At 43.3% G+C, this 22033-nt stretch overlaps 1 protein-coding gene across 7 annotated transcripts in view; it reads left to right on the plus strand.

Moving 5' to 3' along the window:
* LOC110988582 (vacuolar ATPase assembly protein VMA22-like) overlaps positions 1-22033 on the plus strand; it is a 124181-nt gene that overhangs the window by 34944 nt on the left and 67204 nt on the right. The window contains exon 3 of one of the 7 annotated variants that reach the window (XM_087135489.1): positions 15051-15148. The exons of the other annotated variants lie outside the window; for them this stretch is intronic. Coding sequence (XP_086991615.1) covers positions 15146-15148 — 3 coding nt within the window. The 5' untranslated portion in view covers positions 15051-15145. The remainder of the gene's footprint in view (positions 1-15050; positions 15149-22033) is intronic. 7 annotated transcript variants of the gene reach the window in all.

Raw genomic sequence — 22033 nt, forward strand, 5'->3', positions numbered from 1 at the left:
AAACGCAGTCAATGAGAAGCCGCAACATGGGCGCGCGAAAAATTCTCTGACTACACACTGGGGCTACACTTCACCTGTGAGATAGACCACAAGCCACTTATGTCCCTCTTGCAGACAAAGGAACTGTCCAAAATGCCCCCACACATACTTCGTTTCCGACTACGTCGATGCGATTTGGCCCGTCGGTCCAGTATGTACCAGGCAAGCACCAGACTTTGGCTGACGCATTGTCCTGTGCCCCTGTCGAAAACCAGATGAAACCGACTCCATACTGATCAACGAAGTCGAAAGTTTTGCTATGCACATGATGACTACACTCCCTGCAAGTACACAATGCCTAATCGACATTGCTGAAGCCCAAACAGCCAATGAAGAATGTGCACAAATCAAGGACTACTGCCTAAACGGGGGGCCCTCATTCGTGCCGCACTCACCATTACTCCACCAGTACTGGGAAAGCAGGAGCCATCTCGCAATAGTCGACATTCTTCTTCTATATGATTATCGCATCTTCATCCCCAGAGCCATGAGATTGGAGACGCTTGACTGCATCCGTCAAGGTCATCTGGGAATCACCAAATGCCGAGCCAGAGCATGTACATCTTTTTGGTGGCCAGGTATCTCCAAAAGCATTGAGGACACCAAGTGAGGATACCAAGTGTTCTACCTGCACTAAACACCGACCAGAACAACGAGAGCTTCTCATGGCAGCATCGTTTCCATCCCGTCCTTGGCAAAGACTGGGCATGGATTTGTTTGAGTACCAAGGGAAAAGCTTCCTTATTGTGGTGGACTACTACTCGCGCTAGATAGAGATTAAGTCTCTCTGAAATGACCAATCTGCCGAAACTGTGATCCGAGCTCTGAAGGAAGTCTTCGCAGTGCGCGGGATATCGGACCTGGTGGTATCTTAAAATGGTCCACAGTTCAGCACTCACTCATTCCAACAATTTGTTAAGACCTACAAATTCATAATTCACCAAGTGAGTTATTGATGGGTAGAAAGCTTCGCACTCAACTGCCAATACTTCCATCAATCTCCTTCCAAAGGCCCAGCCTGAGCTCCACCAGAAAGTCCAACAGAAGGAAGAAATCTACCGCGACAACCAACAACACAACTTCAATTTCTGACACTGAGCGAGAGAGTTGCCCAAACTACAGCCAGGTGACACTGTGTGGATCAGAGATCAAGACCGCCATGGAACAGTCATAAGCCAGACACCACAGCCACAATCCTACATCATTGAAACCAATTGTGGCACAGTCCGTCGCAACCGCTCAGCCCTGGTAAACACACCCAACCCAACCCCAACCCCTCTATCACAGCTTCCAGCACCGCTTTCTCCATCTTCTTCTGATGTGACGGAGCAGACACTTCCAACTCCTCCGACTCCCAAGTCTTCACAGTCTAACTCATCATAAACACCCTCTCCATCTTCGTCCAAGACACCATGTGCTCAACCGACTGATGTCGTGACTGTTCAGGACGCTTAGTGAAACCTCCTTACGGCCTTGACTTATAGACTGGACAGACTTATAAAAACACAACCTAAAGCTCACTTCTCTGGTCCTCTGCCCAGAATTCTGTAAGTTCCTGCTGACCTCGACTTGGAACATTCCCCGGGCGTTCCACCTTCTGCGGCCCTTCTGCACACCTCTGCTATTGGGTCACCCACCACTGGGAAAGGCAAGCACAAGTGCTCCTCCTACATCAAGTTCTTCGAAACCCAAGAAGAGGCACTGCTCCGATCATCAAGACCTCATCTCCTGACGACAGACTGAGCATGCAGTCCAAAAAGTTGAGTATACTCCTGGTTCTTTTCAGAACCACACATACAAGAGATATATTCCTTCGCATGGTGCTACCGCAAGCATTTCCACTTATTGCAGTCTTTCACAATGAAAAGCCTGAAATTCAAAGACCTTACTTCTGTGCCGTAGATGTCAGTCTTCCTATCCATCAATGAGCCCTGATTTTCATCGCTCATCACCTCGACAGTGGAACTTGGAACTTTACAAATTATCTTATTATAAAAGTTACGTTGTGTTATCAGTTATGGAAAACAAAAAACAAAGACTTGGGACCCAAAATTGACCTTGTGTTATCAAAGCTCTTCTTTGACTGTTTGTCTTTGACAGTACATGTATTATGATAGTCCATCAGATGAACATGAGCCACCTCCCCAAGTATCCAGGTGGCTGTCACGTGTCATATACCTCCTGTCGTCCAACGTCTACGGCTTGGGCATCCAGACATAATCCAGACAGTAGCACTTTCTGGGCCAACTGACCCGATCGCTGCTCCGATGAATACGCCATCGATATGCGAACCCAATTCCGAGTCTCTGTCACAGACTTCTGGGGGTGGCTCTTGCTGTCACCGGTAGGCCTGCCCAGACCACAGGGAAGTGAGTCCACACCTTACCTGGTAATCCCTAATGACCACTACAGGCCTCAGTCTACTGGCTTTTGAGACTACGTCACCGAGCACCCAGACAGGAATGAGCAAATAGTATTTGCCAGTCATTCTTCCCATCATTTTTAGCTCTTCCCTTCATTATGCTTAACCATCGCTGCGTCACTCCAGTCTGAATCCTCTGGCATCCGAACCTAATAATCTTCAAGCCATTGGCATTTTTACATGCCCCTTGGCACCCTGTTATCCAGAGTTTCCCCAAGGGGCCCTCCGGAAGAAATTTGTGAATCTATTCCCACTGCGGCTCACCATGTACAACCCTGTGATCCACAGAACGACCATTTTCTGTATGTGACCACAGATTCTGCTCTGCCGCCCTGCCATGCCCCGCACACTGTCTGGTGTGTGTTTACTTTAAAGTTGGCGTGTCCAAAGTCTGTTCACTGTGACTGTTATGAGGTCCGTCAAATAATGCCCAGCTGCATTGTGGCTGAAACGTAGGGGGTACTCAGGTCCTGTCCGTTTCTGAAATAAATGCTTTCGTAAATGCGTGGAAACGATCAAAGTCTTCTGTTGCCGCTGGGGCACTAGCGGCCTTGTTGGGTACGGGACATTGCTTACTTTCAATTTGACATGAATGTCTTCAACACCCTTCCACATGTTTTGGAGTTACACACTGCCACTAAAGACAACATGCATCCGACTTAGCAAGCCTTCCATTAGGAATTCTTTTCTCAATAAAGACTGAAACCAACTTTGTTTAGGTTACATGAAGTCATGGTCTCTGACCTATTTCATTTCTTTCTCCCTTATCGAGGTCGATTCCGTGGAGGTGAGAAGAGAGTCTCCTTTCCATCCAGACCTCACTATAGTCATGCTAGGGGCTCTGGATGATAATGCCATATCCATCTATGAGTAAGTCTTGCAGCTTTCTTGCCTCTTCTTTCGCACTGCCATCAAAGCCACATCATCGGAAAGGGCAAGGGCAGTTAACCTGCAGACAATCCACATGTCAGGGTCCGACAACGTAGTGGCAGACGAACTCTCCTCAAGATGATAGAGCAGTCTCACATTGACCTCTTCGTTTCTCCAAACAACACTCAACACCTGGCATTCTGCGTGAGAGTTTCTCTCCCTCTGTGCATGAACCACAGATGCCCTACATTCCGATTGGACGGGCATGCTCAGGATGCCTTTCTGTCTATTTTCTTAGTGCACTGCACTCAACCTACCCATTTTTATGATTCAATTCCCTAAAAACTTGATCAACGGCAGTGCATTTGGTATAAAGCCATGAGGCATAGTGGGACCGCCACCATATTCGTCCTTCTTTTCCTTCGGAAGTGACTAGATACCAACCCGTGAAACCTGGTCTGCTATTTTTCTCAAGACGCTTAGAGGGTTCATGCTTGGACTCTGTTTCTGCATCAATTGAAAAAGGAAATCCCAAACACAATGATAAAATTGGAAAATGAATAGCACAAATGGGTCGGATTCGAACCAGGGACTATGGATCTGTAGTTCAAATCACTACCAACTAAGCTGTCGAAGCGACGTAATGGATTCCGTTTTTGAAATGTCTCAAATGGTGTATTGGATTGTCTCCTCTTCATGAATCATTGGTCACCCCAGCTACTGAAAAAAAGCAGCGCACCAGGTTTCACGGGCTAGTATTAAGTCGCTTCCTTTTCCTTCGCGTGATTCCTGATGGACGTGTCAATTGATGCCAATCTTTGAATTCTTGAGTTTTCCATATTGCTACATGTATATAGGGAAAACATCAAAGTTTACATGAAAACACTCTAACTGTGAGCAAAACATTAAACACATACCCTAAACACTATGAAATTGGATCGGTTAAAATAAGGTTAAATGTCATTCCTTGGTTAAAATGTATTCCGCCCTGATTTTAACCCCATTTTAACCGCATAGCTCAAAGCCAAAATATTCGCCCCATTTTAACCGTGTTTCAACCGAACCCACCACCCTTTTTTATTCAAGCCTTAATCCTCCTCTGGTCCATCCACAGTCCAAACAAACAATCACCCATTTTAACCATGCTTCAACGGTGGAGAAAAGGTGTGCAACAAACCGCAGAGTCCTGTTGGGTAAATTCACATATTACCTAATAAAGGATATCGAAGGCAAGCTTTTCTGCATGTGCATGGGCTGGATCAGTAAAAAGGTGCACAGGGGCAGACGCTGACATGAACTGATATTGCAGCGGGTGGTGATCACCTCGACCGGCTTGCTTTGGCCAGCTTTCAGTGTATTTTTAGTTGAGGAAATACTCATTCTCACTTTCTTCAAATTAAATCTTACATTGCACTTTTTGATCTACAGTCTACATGTGTATGTCAAATTCCTGGTTAGAAATCTCTCAATCCCCCGTCCCCAAGCTTAGAACATCCTTTTCATTATTGTCTCAGCCAACAGCAAGAATGAAGAAGACGTCACGTGTAAATTGGGGCCGTACCTGTATGCAAATGGCCAAAAATATATTTTCCCCTGGAGATGCCGTCGATTGAGCGGGAGTCTGACTGCAATCAGCATCCAATCAAAATTCATTTTGAATGTCCATTTTTAACTTCATTGGCCAAGTATAGAATGTAAGGGTGTGCATCTTGGAGATTTGCATGCATAATGTTTTCTGAATATACATGTATAAGCACAAATGTAGTGAGAATTTAGTATTGTGAGGCTGCTAAAATGCCATACCTACATGTACGTGTACATGTACATTGTAACTTTACATGATAAATTCATTGATTTTTTACTTGCACGTGTGCATGTACAGTCCCCAGCTAGCACGAGTATAACTTGTTATCCTGTTTCCGTTGTATGTTGTTGTTTTTTTGCCTCAACGTTTCTTGCAATTGCATGCATTTCCATTTGCTATCCATGCCATGTCATATCAAAGCTGAACATCCGAACCTAAAAGTGTTGGTCGGTTCGGTTGGAAAGTGCCATGTTATATGATTTTAGGTTCGATTCTGTGGTTCAGTGGCTTGGCTAATGTAAGAGCTTGTAGCAAAAATATTCACAATATGCGGAAGATCGGGCACATTATAAGCTTGCATGTTATATTCCATCTGCGGTTCTGCCAGTTCGTAAAGGGCTTGATTGTTCAGCAGCGATTTGCGATGCCTTAAATAAAATGTCTCTATCCTGAAATACACATGGGCTGCATGACGCCTGAAAACTAATACATTCAGGTATAGAATAGGCCTACGAAGTGCTGAGTCCAGGTGCAAAGAACTCACTTGTATCAATCAGTGGCGATTAAAAGCTATTTAGTATAGTGTTAGGGATTAGGGCGGGGCAGCCTATTAATGCGATATGATCGCCAAGCACAAGGAACTCATCTGGCCTTGGCGATTATGCTCCACAAAACTGATCACAGAGTGTGATTCCCCAGAAGATCCCTGTTTTAACTGAATAGCCGGCCTTGCTATCCGAGCTGAAAAACCACAAAACTTACCGCAGACTTAATGAGCAGAGCTCTTTACCAGTTTTCAAAAAGAACCCCATTTTTAACCCTATTTCTTGCTACCCCAAGTTTAACTGAAAATGAACACGGTTAAATAGAGTGATCACATGACATACACCAGTATTAACCACTTCCTGCCGGGGCATTTATCAATGTTCATGATGCTGGGGCGGGATATTTATTATTTTTTGCTGTTTTCAAAATTCTTTAAAAATTCTTTTCCTCATTTACTGGACACTTACAAACACATGAAGGCTTGTCTGGTGTCCATCCTAGCCTGACAGACAAAATCTATTGATGCCTGAGTATTTCAGCCAGGCCTGCAGCCTTGTAAAAAGAGCCCAGATTTTGTGGGTGTTATAATATTATTTTGTTCACAAACCTGGCTTAGTGCGCTGCTGACCTCTTTTCAAAAGGGGCCAGATTAGCACGCAGTGGTGTTGTGTGGTTCATTGCTGTGGTGGTGGAGTGCAGTTTGTCCCCAGTGGTAATCCGCTCGCTCTAAATGCCACAAACTACATTTTAATCGAGTGGAAATTCACAGTGAAACTACCCAAATGACCGAATAAGGGTAAAACTTGGACAGTGAGTATAGGTGGTCTACCAGCCTGAAGTTCATTTACTTGTGCACACCTGCTAAAACATGTTCTACTATGGTTGACTCAGGTGTCACATCTCTCTTGTTTACGGAAAAGAAGACTCCAACATTCAACCGTAGTGTTAGATTGCACTACATAGATTGGGATTTATACACTGGTAAAGCACAAAGCAAATAAAACTATAGGAACTCCCCGAATATGAAATAGACACCTGTGTATAAATTGCATGAGCCCTGAGCAAGGAGCTGGACTTGTGTGTGGCCTCTTTTGCTGCTGGACATACGTTCACCCCTTCCACTTAGTTTGTGTGCATTCATGATGTGCATTATTTCAAGAACTGACATTTTGAAAACATGTTCAGATCAGGTGGGAAAAGTGCTAACTCACTCTACCAACCTTGATCAGTTGATAGACTTTACAATTTTGATATACCTATTTCTACTATTCTAGTTCATTTTGAAAGAGTTCCATGTACAGACAACACTTCATGCCTCTGTGAATAAACCTATGGGACTATTCTGAAAAACCTCTGTTTTCTAAGTAAATACTTCCTGGTGGCTGTTATAATATTTTAAGGGAAAATTAGCATTGTCCAGAAACATGTATATAACTCTTTCCATTCATTTTAACCTCTTCAAGAATTTCAAACAAATATGAAAAGAAAAGTAAAATTAAAAATATGCATAGCCCAAATTGCAAGAACAAAAGATCAATGGTTACACCAAGAGGTTGTAAAATGCACCACAGAGCATCTACCTGTAAAAATTTTCCTTGGGCCCCGGACCTCGCACGGTATATGCTTTATGCTTCATGCTTGCAATTTCAGCTATTTTCAGCCTTTTTTTGTATTCCACTCACACCGCTATAGTTGAAGAGTTAATTGTAATTAGTGAGCTGAGAAACTGGGAACATGTAATAACATTTGTTCAAAGTCATCTTCTAGTAAGGGCCAGGGCACGCAGGGTCAATCTACCAATGGAATTGAATGGGCACTGGTTTTGCGACTCTGCAAAAAGGTTAAAATAGGCATATTTCAGCAGTCCCGACCAAAATGTGTTTCCTATGAGAAGAAAAATCTTTAACACAAGCATGGGTGATACTAGATTTTGGTTAAGACAAGTGTTTTTTGTGGTTCGGTCGAGTGCAGATGTATTGTTATCTCTCTATTTAGCATGAGCATTTTGAAACAACTTAATAAACGAACCCCTTCAATACTAGGCACTGTGATAATGCTTGCTATCCACATCCGGGGTTTTGGGACATTGTAGGTTTCCAAGTGATCAAAGGGTTTTCTTTATGGGCACTTTCGTTTTTGGTTTCCTTCACTTTGTACACACAAAATTGTATTTCTGTAGGCAGTCACCAATAAAATGTTAATGTAAGTTTATGTAGACATGTTCTCTCATGACTGTGACCATAACGTGCCACTTTGTTCTCAATTATAATACATGTTTTATAATAACAAATCTTTACATGTACATTACACTTTCAAACTGTTTTGAAAGCAAATTCACTGCCCTTCAACAGTAGTATGTTTGACAAAATGATACGAGTGGGAAAATACTTTTCGTTTAATAAGAAAAGTGTGGCAGACAGGTGCTTTGGCTTCTTCAGTGGGGGAGACTGGAATCAGTGAAACAACTCCCTGCCGGCAACTGTGATGTACGGAGTGTGATTCCGAAAAAAGATGGCAGAGACCGTGCTAAGATGTCTTGTTCACTCCAAAGCACACACTGCCATGAGTGGCAATTAAACAGTTGGCAATGAACACTTGATGAAATAACAAAGCCAGTCAACTATATCAACAAACTACAGTATCTCAAGTGCAGCAACACATTAGTTATCCACATTTACTTTAGAAACAGTATATAATGTTTCAGTTGCCACATACTCCTCTGGTAACAGTACTAACAATCCCTTTGGCCACCATTCCTGTTATTGTGGCGGCATAACTTAGCCTGACACTTTCCTCTAAAGAAGAAACACTAAGAGGGGTTGTTTTGCAGTAAGCAATCGGAAACCACTGTGACCATGCTCCAACCCAGTCTAGCTTTCTAAAGCACCTGCTACTTTCAACATAACAGACCACTGGTCATCAGACCCCCCAGGGCCTGATAAGGGAGTGACCACATGTCTAAGGAATGTCCACCCAGGCACTGCTACCCTACGGAATATACATGGCAGGCCTATGTGAACCACTTTTTGCAATACATGTACAATACACTACAGCACACAGTACATCAACTTCTTTAGACAATGAACAAACTTTTCCTAGCTTAACTTCAGCAGAACATTATAGTTTTAAACAAGATGGAAAATATGTGTGGGTACATCTTATGCAGAGACATTAGTAGTTTCAATGGTCTGCTGCCTGCAACCTACGGAGATTACTATGCATTATTTCCAAGTCCATTGCTTCCATTCGCTAAATTCTCAATTACTAATAGTGCGCCCTCACTCACTCCCCCCCTCCTTGAAGGCATCGGCCACGTTTGTCCTCTTTTCTTAGTGCCATTATATTTACAAATAGGTCATTTGGGAGACATTTTATGGTAAACTTTTCAGCATTAGGGAGACATTGGCTTTTAGGGAGATATTTCAGTGTCTCCCTATTTTCAAACTACCAGAAGGAGGCTGAATTTTACCATCCAGATTTTGAGAGATGATAGATTAGGGCCTAAAATGACAACACGAAGTTTGGTTCAGATCAGACTAGGGAATATTGAATTATGGGACAGTTAAGTTGGAAAAATTTTGTGCACATTCTTATGGAAATGCCTCCCTAATGACCCATTAGCGGTAATTATTATTAATATTATTTATGGTTTATTACAGTATGTTTGTAGCAGACAGCCCAACGGCTGACAATGTACAATTACAAGATAAAACTGAATTAAAAGAAAAGAATGATAAATATAATATTAATATCACATGAACTATATACAGTAAAACCCGACACATATAAAAACTTTCACAGACACATAACATAAAATATTAAAGACAATGTACAATCAAATGACTAGCCAACAAGAAATTTAAAAACACTAAATGACATGAAATAACAAAAAAAAAAGATCACAAAGACATCTACATACATGTTTGTATAGAAAATGTAGTAAAACAAGTTGAATGATTGTAAATATCTGTACCAAACCACAGAATAAGGTCAGTCCAATCACCTTGTTTTCTTGCAAACTTAAAAATGATTTGTCAATGTGTACATGAGTGTGCAGTGGTGCTGTATCACTCATCAACGGGGCCCTGGAGCACTTTTGACCTCGGTGCTCATCCACGGGTGCGCTACGCCTAAAACAGTAATGTACTGTTTAAAAACAGTGATGGATTACCTTCGAAAAGTGCAAGCTGAAAAATGATGGCAATTCCCAGCAGCAGGTTTTTTGTTCCGAGTGTGGTCTTTTGTTACATGGACTACATGAACCTCTTTTGTCCGATTTCAGGCAGCCTTGCTCTGTGTATAAATCCATGGGGCTCGAAACGGGGTTCCCTGACAGCAGGTGGTTAGTAGGACATTGGTTTTGGTCCTTGCTAAGTCAGGGAATAGGACAGTGCGTAGTTAACTATTCCCTCCCTTTGGCCAGTCCGGGGTATGGCCATTTGATATCCTTATTTGCTCCAGCACTGTACTTTCGAGCACACGAGTTAGCTCTTCGAGCATCAAGTGAAATTCGCGAACTCGTAATAGTGGTACTTGTGTGGTATTTGGTGCTCATGCCACGCGCCTGCAGACCCTGAGATATCACTAGTCCGATTCCGCTCCACTACTGCCTAATCTTGGTGCATTACAGTGGTGGTCTACTGCATGAGAGAACGTCGTTTGGCTAGTTATTCGTGGTCTCTTTCCCTTATGAAGCACTGTACCTTGAATGTAGTTGCTGCCTGGTCTTCACCGTGATTTTTCAATTCCTCTCCATCGAGTCTGACCGCAAGGCCCTCTCGACGAGGTAGATATTTCTTGCGTATTATTCTTTGTCCTTCGGGCTTGGTGTTGGACAATGGCTTTTTGCCCAACCTCTTGGACTAACAGGACGACTGCTATGGCCTGTTCCCGTTCCTGTTGAGATATAGACCTAGCCTCCTGGGCCCACTCTTCACCTGGGGACATTGAGCCGACTGGCTTACAACGATGGCTTGGCCTCCCCCTATCGCTGATCCCTTTCCACAGGGGGTGGTGTCTACTGGTTTTTCTCTGCCTCCGGTACAGCGGGATGAACCCACAGCCCCGTCTCCTGTGCAGCATTCTTCTCAACAGAAACGGGGCAGAAGCGCAAAATCTCGCAGCCACTGTTCGTCTTCCGTCCACTCTTCCAAGAAGAAAAAAGTAAAATTGGGATCTCCGTCTACCAAAGATCCAAGTTCCAATAGACTATCTCAACGCTTATTCAGCATTGTACTCATCCCCCTGCCATTGCGCATCCAGATCCGGATCCCGCCCCCAGGCCGTTCTGTATCTCATACGGGGCAACGGGATCTTCCTTTGTCTCTTTGGCCTTTTCAGCTGGCATCCATTGAGGCCCATTCCCTTGATCTCTCTGCTGGTCCTGATCTACCGCTGCTGGTCTCTGATTTGCGTCAGTCGCAGGATGAGGAAGAGCCTGTTTTGGTAAATGATCTGTTTCCTTCGGAGTCCCGCCTTCGTCTACTCCAATGTGAAATGATTCAGGTCTTTGGACTTCTGTCTCCTGCTCCTCCTGTGGAAGACCAGAGTTGCCCCTCATTCAAGCATTGCACACCAGGGTTGTCTTTCTCTCATCCTCTCTTTCCTGAGCTTCCTCTGGACCTCACATAAGTAGAAACCATGGATAAGCTCGCAAAGGCCAAGACGTGATATGGTGGCAACCGTTCTCACTCGTACTTTAACTTTCCACAGGGCAATTGTGATACTTACGTAGGGTTCCAGCTGGAAAACTTCAATTAACAGCCAAAGTTGTAGCCAAATGTTTGATTTTATAGCCAAAATAATGTATTTTGGCAGCCAAAGTTGTTTGAAAATAAAGATAAAAGACATGTCATTCACTCTGATTCAATTAATTTGTGTGAACTGCTTTGCAAATGGATCAATTATTATAAATCGACTAACATTTAATAAAAATTACATCCTGTACATCTCATATTTCCAACGTTTGTTGGAATTCATGTTAATCTCATATTTCACACGTTTTGCTGGAAGTTACTTCCAAGGTAAGTACATGTGAAGAATACATGCCCATATGAATGACTCACATACATGTACATGGACCAAATATCTTCTAGGATTTTCATCAGACCACAGTTTGAATGTCCGATGGAAATCAAACACAATGCTTGGAGGACCTTCAGCAGTAACCCTCATCAAGGCATCAAGTGTGTCAGGTTTGAGGTTGCGCCATTTTATGTAACGCAAGCACAAAATTATGCGGAGACTAAGTGTACTCTTCATGTTCGAGGCCTAGGAAGTACAATGCAAGTACATGTTGAGCCCACGCATACGTGTTCATGGGCTTATGCTCAACTGGACTCGGGCCGCAACAAATTTTTTTAGCATGCCAGATCGGGTAGCCCATGCCATAAATTTGCTTACCCTTTCGGACAAACACTTGCCCAAGATTTCCCCGATTTGAAGAAGAATCCACGATTTTTATGGTTATTTAACTTAAGCCTTCTGCATGCGCGCAGTCTTTTTGTTTTGGGGGGCAATATTTGTGCTGATTGAATGGCATGAATGGGGACGACAGCTTCCCAAACTATCTCAAAAAATGATGAACACCTGTCTTAATCTGTGTAAAAATTTCTACAGTCGACAATTCACAAAAATTGTGGACATTTCACACAGTGCTGCTGGCAATCACGGCAGCATACTGGCCAACAATGTCTGTGTATCGCGTGGTAAGCGTGCGTGATGCATCCAGACCAGCGGGCTATAAACCTTGTGCCACAGCAGGAAATTTGTTAAAACACGCTTAAGTATGAGCAAAACAACCTCAAATTAAACTCATAATCACAGAAAATACATACATAAATAAGAGACCAATTCTGTAAATTAACTTGCAGAAAACCTCTTGCAACATCGATCCTTTTTTTGACCAGCAGATTTAGGGTTGCATGCGATAACGTGTACGGCTGATGTGGTTAATCTAATCTGGAATGTACCGTACATGTATAGACTGGTTCTGGTTGCTACATTTCCATCATGCGTTCTTTTGCATGAGGGGGGGGATGCTGCGGGAACCAGAGCAGCTGTTTAATGCACTGTGCTTTGCGCTTGAGTTTTCACCACTGCGACAGTGAATGTGAATGGGAATTGTTTTTGAAAGTTGGAAATTAATACCACTATGACACTTTGGTGACAAACAAGTTTTAAGGTTTGTCTGAATTTGCAAAATATTTGCCAATTTTTCTCGCCTTGTCAATAGCCAAAATAATAATTATTCACCAATTTGGAGAATGGCAAACAGCAGCTGGAACCCTGCTTACTCATCGGTACCCGATCCACCCGAGGCTGTTGAGGATAAGGTGTACCCAACAAGGCACAAATCCAGTCATGTCTTCACTGACAAGAGTCTGCATTGTTTTGAGATAGTGCTCAGGGATATCAACCGTGCTTCCTGGATTGGCATCCGCTGTGTGGCTTTTCTACTTCTCCTGACCAAGTTTCTGTCCCAGCATGTGAGGAGGGCTCGGATATCTCACTCGAGTTTGTCACCATGGTGTTTCATAGCATTGACGATACTCTGTTAGCCTTCTGGAGAGTGAGGTGAAGCGTCTCGACCGCCCAGAAAATATATCCTTCCCCCAGCAATTTGAACCTTGACGTGGTGTGGTACGAACAACATCCCATAGACCACCCCATCTGGTCTACCTCCATCAGCCCGCTGCCGACAGCCACAGACCATACAACATCACTGGCCTCTTTCTTCAGGTGGGGGATGACCACACCCGATTCCTTTCAATGTCCGAGACGTCGAGTCCAAGGCAACATACGACCTTGCATCTTGCCTGGGTTTCTTAATAATGAACCACAAGAAGTCCAGACTGACCCCGTCACAAACACTGACTTTCCTCTGGGCAGTTCTCGACTTGAACTGCAGCACTGTTACTCCTACCGACGAGCACGTGGACAATCTCATGTGGTGCATTGCCCTATTCAGGGGACAATGCCAAGTGAACACCCGGGCATGGCTCCACTTACTCGGCCTGATGGCCAGCCTTATCGACCTTGTTTGTGGTGCCAGCTTTACATGCGGCCCATACAGCTCCACCTTCTATCTTACTTCAGGCTGAGCAAAGATCCCCTCGATTGCCAGGTTCCTCTATCAGGCCTGATTTACCGTCACCTGTCATGGTGGTTAGCCAGGGCCAACCTCAGTGCAGGTCTTCCCTTTGTTCCACCTCAACACGAGACAGTTATCACTACTGACGCTTCCAATCTTGGTTGGGGTGCCAATCTCCCACATCAATGTGCTCAAACTTCAGAAGATTTTCGAAGACCTCAGCCACTTCCACCCTATGATTACAGGCAAAATGGTCTTGGTTCGATCAGACAATGCGATCACTGTTGCCTACATCGGTCATCAGGGAGGCATCCAGACCCCACTCAGCTGTACTCTTAACGTGTTGGATGTTGTCAAGCGATCCTTCGAGCAGAAAGGCTGCTGCTGCCTTCACTGCCAAGGGTCGACGAGAGTCCACAAGAAAGATTTATGACAGCCGACTACGACATTTTACTCATGGTGCAAAGGACGTTCAGCGGATCCGACCGTTGCACCTCTTTTAATTGTGCTGATTTTTTTTTGTTCATCCTTTCCTCTCTGGCCTCCTTGTCTCCACAATTCGAAATTACCGCTCAGCAATTGCGGCAGTGCACGGCAGCTTTGCAGATGGCTCTTCTAACAACACAGCGATCCACCACCTCTTAAGGGGAATGTGTATTGAACAGCCTCCCCTGAAGTGCCTTGTTCCTGTGTGGTGTCCCGGCGATGTCCTCTGACTTCTGTCTCATCCCCCCTTTGAGCCAACAGGCCATGCCTCCCTGTTGCACCTCTGCATCAAACTGGCATTCTTACTGGCTGTGATGAATTCTCCTTGGGGTTGCGAAATTAAGGCTCTCTCCAAAGCTGAAGGTCACATTTGATAGGAGCCTTTGGGGGTACGTCTTGTTCCTGAGTTAGGCTTCCTTACTACTAAGAATCAAATTCCGTTCTTCCATCCCCCAGATATCTTTGTTCCGGCGATCCAGTCCTTGGCGTCATCGTCAGATAAACTTTGGTGTTCTGTCCGCATGCTGAAATGGTACCTTGATAGGACAAAGGACATTCCGGGGCCAATTACACAACTATTCATCATGTCTACCTGACCTTACTGTCCAGCCTCCAGAGATACAATTGCAAGTTGCGTTTGGTAACGTGGATTGGCCTTATGGCGCAGACAACCAAAGTATAAGGCATACTTATGCCCAAGATGTCTGTGTCATTTCATTCCTCATGGGCCTATTTCAAAGGGAATCCTGTGATAGAAATTTGTAAAGTTACTTCACTTCTTGTTATTTCAGTGATGTTTTGCAGGGGGAGCATTCACATGGCACTTCAATAAGCCATCTGCCGGCTGTCCTTTGCTTGTTCAAGAAGAGACAATTGCACATTTGTCATGGTGAGTTAGTTTGTACTCTCCTCATAATGATGTGCCTCATGTATAATTAATACTTGTATTAACCTGCTTGCTTTCTCAGTGGTACATAGATGTGGTTAGTGAGTCCTTGCCTTCACACCGTCCTCAGGGCAGTGTTGTAGTACTCGTACTCGGTACTCGTACTCGAGTACTTCTCGAGTACCGTTTTCAGAGTACTCGTACTCGTACTTGAACTTGGACATCCAAGTACTCATACTCGAACTACAGTTCTTGTACTCAGGCTACAAAATACTCGGAACTCGACATTCAAAATTTGTACTCGAGCATCAAAGGACTCGTACTCGATTAACAGTACTTGATAAAAAATCCTTTAAATTAACTTACCACTGCCGTTAAAATAAGGTACAAAAATATCGAGTCCAATGACCCAATATTCGATACGGTTCTGACAAAGAGAAGGCCGAATGTGGGACCATTAACGTATATGACCCATTCGCCGTCTGTGCGCGTACTTCACCAATCACGTATGCAAATTATATTATCGTACTTCAGAATGGCGATTTACTTGGGCATTGGTAGTCTGGTTCCTGGACCTGAAAATTCTAACAACAAACCCAGCATACAGAAAATCACAGGCATGTGAATAATTGAGTCTGGAAAATAGACTTCGCGGCGCCGTGCACATTGTATCAACTGCTGCATGTGTAGTGACCGTGACATTGCTAGCCAGATCACTTGTTCTTGTTGCTATGTCATCTGCATTCGGTGTTTCTTTTACACAGTGGCAGGTCTTAGAGTCTTTAATTTAAGATAAAACTACTTTTGAATCAGAAGTACTTGTACTCGTACTCGGAATTAGAAGTGCTTGTACTTGTACTCGTACTTGGAAGTGCAAGTACTTGTACTCGGAAACCAGTACTTGTACTCGGCTGGCAAAGTACTTGCCCTGTCTGTGTACTCGGCAGTCAAAGTACTGGGCATTACTTGGTATTCGGAAAAAAGTACTCGACTACAACACTGCCTCAGGGTCAGTGCTATGTATTGGTAATCTGCATAGGCTGCAGGCAGTAGACCCTCCCCCCACCTAATGTGGGTTGTGTCTACTACTGCATAGTACCAGATTACCAATCTCCCTCCATCCTTCACACACGGCCTCGCTGCGCTTCGTGCATTGAAAGAGAGCACGAACATGCCTGACGCCTTTGCGGGTGGTGAGTGAGGGTGCACTATCAGTGATCAAGAATTTAGCGAATGGAAGTAATGGACTAGGAAGTAATGCATAAGTATTGGTAATCTGGTAGGTATGTAGTAGCAAACTCAACCCACATTAGGTGGGGGGAGAAATTCGGTCACACAAGCCCCAAGTTGAAAATTGACCAAGGAAACTAATTTCAGCCATTAACATTCAACAACAATCCAACCGTTCCTGTTGACAGAATATAAATTTCTTGAATCTTGTCAAAATGCAGGATGTCATAACTTGGACAGAAAACTAGAAAAAGTCAGGTAACACCGGTTGACTATCATGATCCTCAAAATAGCCAATGACTATAAAAACTGCAAGTAATCTTCACACCTTGTTACTTTTAAGGGGATTTCAAAGCTATAGTGTGCTCAGGGATTCTGGATAATGATCTACCATCTTTAGTTCACTACTCAACAATAAAACATAAAGAAAAACATATACCTGAAAAAAGATGATAGAAGCATGGAGGAATAAGAACATTCCTCCATGGTAGAAGACAGACTGTGCTAAAATGTGTTGTTCCCTGTAAAGCACACTGTCCAGAGTGACTAGCACACCCACCAAAGTCCACCCTCTGTCCACTTGGCTGGACTGTACCATTATCCGATGAGGGTTGATCCACCCTTCAGTTGTCCCACATTAATATGTCATCGAGGGCGATGACAGGCACAAGAAAAAAAAAACACAGCATGTCATTGAGCAGATCCAACCACTGCTGCATCTTATTACTCACTTGACATAGAACTTCCAAAGGAATACAAAAATGTTGTGATTCTGAGGTAATACCACTTACTTTAATACTAACATTATTTTTCTTACAGGCTGGATTAAGATTAATGTAATTAATAACAAATAGGGTAAAATGGTTTGGTTACACAGGAAATGACATTAGTGTTCAGAACGTCCTCAGCAGTACTGAGGAGGTGGAGCAGTTCGAAATAGCTTGATCACTCTGTATCAGTGTCATTTGTAACAAACCATTTGACTTTGTTGAGTAGCTGGATGACGCTCAACTGATACCTCATTGGTGGCTTACCCCTGGTTGCACGGCTAGATCATTGGGTTTGTTGGCGAGGCGCCTTTGCATCCACATTGGGGGCGGACTGGCCACTTGTGTTTCTGTATCGCATGCATCTTGTAGACCATATTGGCTAGTGCTGGAAGGGCAGGCTTGAGTAGATTCATCTGGTTGGTTTGACAATAGTGAGGTACATGTAGCTCTGTCTGTGACGGAGCAATCTGTCTTGACAGTGGGGTCACTCTGCTGTGGAAGAGCTGTTGGAGAATCATCTGGGGACATTCATCTTCAGCTTGTAGGACTGCAGCATAAGGTCTTTTGATATATCAATATCCGATATATCAATTCTACTTTGATATTGATATGAATGATACTAATTTAACATTGAAATTGATAAATCCAAAGTGCTGATATGATAAAAAAATGAAGATTTGAATTATAATAAAGTGGTGGTTGTTAATAGACAGTGTTTTGTCCAAGGTGGAAGAAGAATGTTTGTAGTTTTTCCTAGATTTGTACTTAATGTAGGCCATGCAAGAAATTCAAAGGCAATAACTTGTTACAGTGTTCAGTCCAATAAACCTCTGACTTCCCTTTCATGAATTAAATCTTGACACTGCCGACTTTCTCTAATCTTGCCAACTGTCTGGTCTTGCTGACGACTTCACAGTCTTGCACTCTTGTTAAAATGTTTTTGCTACACATATAGTCATACAGCATATCTTTTGCAGTTTATTTCCTCTGTAGGCCTCTCCCCTAACCTTTATAGTCGCCCTGAACATTATTTGTGCTCCTTTGAAGGGTCAACATTATTTTCATTTTGCCATAAATGGATCATGAATAAAGGTTAAATCTTTAATAGAAATCTGGAGAAAAAAATCAAAAGCTATGCACAGACACCCAATCTTGCCCTTTGTAAGATTTCATTGCTTTTTCAATCATTTAGTCTTTCTCCAAGACCCGTGCACTTGATGTTGGATCATGCAGAATGCGCCCCTCTTTATGGCCAGCATGTTGTTTAGCATAGCAAGTCCCAAAACATGTTGAATGGTACTCTACTACAATGACTCAAATAATCCCTAACGCCTTGAACTTAGACTGATAACCTCACAACCTGCACATGCAGTTCCCGTGCTTTTTTCTTGGTAGTGACCTAAAGATGCTATCAATGATTAAATACTGAAATTTAAATGAGGCCCATCATCAATGAAGCCGGCCACTCAGATCACAGATTGGCTGAAGTATGCATGCCTCTGCATTTGAATATACTGTTCTGATTGCAAGTTGTTGGTATTGTCAAATGCTCTGAAAAAGATTGCAAATTACAGCAGACTTATCGTGTGCATTGCTAGGACCGATTGGTACGCTGCTAAACCGCAATAAATGTTTGGCATTGGTTTTAAGCTTGAAAACATTCTTCGAAAAATTTGATATATTGTTATTATTGGCAATTATCTATAATCGATGGAGCTAATTGCAGCAGCAGCATCAGCCCCATCAGCCTTGGGTGCCCAGGTATTTTCCCCATTTGGGTACTTCCCAGGGGCTTTGTTTAAGCTCCATCCTATGGAGAACTCTTTGCCAGAGGAATTGTGGACCCCATGTAGACCAGCTGACCAGTGTACGGGCACCCAACCACCATGCAGGGCCTGGGTTCCCAATGGTGCTATGAATTGGCTCTGCCCTGGTGTGATCTCTCTCAAACAAGCACATACTTGCCTTGCTTGAGGGGTTGCTCAAAGATGTCCTTGCATTCTGCTCCAGGTTTGCAGTGGGTATCTCTCCCAGGCCTTCTCCATCTGTCCGGAGTACTTCTGCACATAGAGATGAGGGGTCTCTCAATGCTCTCAAAGATGGTCTACCCCTAACAACAGATACTGAGGCAATAGTGCTGTATGTCCAGACGTCAGATATGCCGGTTCGTAACCAGTTGAGGAGTGAGTGGTATTGATGTACAGTGAGACCAGGTGTGAAAGGCTGTCTGTCCACCTGGCTTTCTTTGCAGCAGGAAGCATGATGAGGAGATTGTTCTCCTCATCATGAGGAGAGTGTTCTTCTGAGCCATTCACACTGCCCGGTCCCGTGGGGATGATGGGGGTGGTGTAAGAGCGACCAATACCGTAAAGAGCATGCAATTTCCAACCACTGAAGCCTTGAAGCATTTCCCGTTGTCCGAGTGTAGCTGAAGGTGTGCTCCAAATTGGGAATTATGACATGTTTGACTAAGGCTTTTGCCACAGTTTCAGCATGCTGATTCCTGGTAGGCACCACCCAAGTGTACTTGGTCAAAACATCTTTAAGCTTCAGGACGTTCTTGTATCCGTCTGATGAAGGCTCCAATATAGTAATGTCTAATGTGAGCAACTTTCGATGGGGCGGTGGCACAGAGTGTACCCAAGGGGCCTGTGGTGTGTCAGTTGGGTGGTTTAGCTAAAGCTCATCCTCTGCACTGCTCTCACCACTGCTTGACAGTTGCCTCAATCCTGAGCTAGAAAAAGAGGGGCCTTATCTACTTCAAAGACCATTTAGCTTCAAAGTGCCAAGCGTTATCATGAAGACAGTGAAGTACTACATCTGTGAGTACTGCTAGCACAACCAGGCATTCACCCTCTGACCCATCAGGGTACTTCCATTGGCGAAAAAGTACTCCTTCCTTTAAGTAGAGTTGGCCCCAGTGTTCAAAATTTTAAGGACCTCATACATCTCCTTAAGTCCTTTCATACCTGGTAGGTTTCTGTCCCCTTGAAGATACATACCTTTCTCAGGACATCTTCGAGCTGAAGTTGTTGCAGCTGAGATGATGTATACCCAGGCAGGCTACAGCTACCATTTGCCTGTACGACACAGATTTGGTGACACTATACAGGTGGGACCAGAGATGGCACCCCAGGAGATTTCAACATTTGGAACTTCTGGACTGTCAGCAGGTTCATCAGAATGGTTGCTAAGCTGAGACAGAGTATACGCTGCCCTGTTATTCTTTCCAAGGGGATACTCAAATTTGAAGTCAAAGGAAGACAGCTAATGATCCCACCAGAGTTCAGGTGCACTCAAGTTGGCGCAATCAAGGTACTTTGATGGACTGGAGTCACTTACAATCATGCACGTGTTCCCCATAAGGAAGTCACAGAAAGCCTGACAGACAGCCCACCAGATGGCCAGAAGCTTCAGCTTAAACGCCGATTAGTTCTTGTTCCTCTCAGCCTTGCATAAGTGTCCATTGGGCATGCTATAACAGCCCTGTACGTGATTTCACAAAACCTGTCTCAAGTTACGATGAATCGTAGTGCTATAACGTGTCTTAATGATACGACGCATCACTACTGCGATGCATCATGCGGGCCATGTCACAAAACATGTTGCAAGAATGATGCGTTATTTTGTGCTTTAAGCAAAAAGAAAGTTTTAGTACGAGCTTAATTATTTTTAGGCAACAGCTATTTACTGTGGCTGTAAAGTAAGCTATAAAACAGCCTCTGGGAAACAACGTGCCAAGGAGTTAAACAACATAGATGATTGGAAGATGGATTGTTTCATCTAAGACATGTGTGGTGTCATCTGCTCAGTGTGTAGGTAAGTGTAATTTGCTTGTTGCTATGAAAATTGTCACCTTTGTGTATTTCTATTTAAGACTTTGCCAAGTTTTGTGGGATTAAACTGAGTCAATTTCCAGCCAGTAATGACGAAAATTACGGTTTTAAAACAAGGTTGGATTATCACCACTTTTGAGAGTGAAAAAATGTTGGTAGTGCCCAGCATCCTGGTCTTTTGTTCCGAATACAGTCTTGTTACAATGCCCAGTTCCCTTTGTCCGAGTTTGGAGATCCCGGTCATGCATATAAAGCGTATCCGTCCAGCAGGAAGAGGTTAAATTAGTAACTGCGGAAAGTGAACTTCTGTGAAGTGTCTGTTAATAGGAAAGTATTTGAATTTCTGAATTTTACATTAAATGGGAAAAATATTTATGCATTTGTTAATTTGGTATCCACAATACATGTACATTTATTTTCAACATGTCCCTTGCCAACTGTTATTTTGACCCTGAATATTTATTGTTTCAATAAAAGACAAATATATAGTGTGTTACTGGTGTCAGCTGTCCTCAACCCCTTCTTACACTGTAAGTGGGAATTTTTCTTGTTTTACATTTTTAAATAAGAAAGCAAAGAAAACTTGATTGTAGAATTTTCTACAATTAATTCGTATTGAGAGGGTATATTTACCTTGTTGAAGAGTCTAAGACATGGAATAAGACATCGGGTACACATTTGTTTAACTTTCTGTTTCTTTGAACTTTTTTGCCAAGAGTAGCATCTTTCTGTTACATATCAAGTTCTTTTCCCCACGATTAAAGGGCACAGCTTTTGTGACGTCATTACAAGAAGAGAGATCCTTTAGGAAAGTGTCAGTCGTACCAGAATCGTCATGCACTGGAAAATCCAAATTTCATCATCGAAAAAGATTTAAAACTGCAAATTATGATGATTGAAATGTTTTCATTGTTGAGGTGTCTTGTTTAAGTGCCATAACTTCCAAAGTGCCCTAAAATGGCGAAAGTAGAAATTATAAATGTGGGATACACATGTGCATTTTCAGGCACTGTAATAAAATTGAAACTGCATTAAGAATTGTTTTAATTTCA

This window comes from Acanthaster planci, linkage group LG04, assembly GCF_054643075.1.
Source record: "Acanthaster planci isolate LZ-2023a linkage group LG04, COTS_SCS, whole genome shotgun sequence".
NCBI lineage: Eukaryota > Metazoa > Echinodermata > Asteroidea > Valvatida > Acanthasteridae > Acanthaster > Acanthaster planci.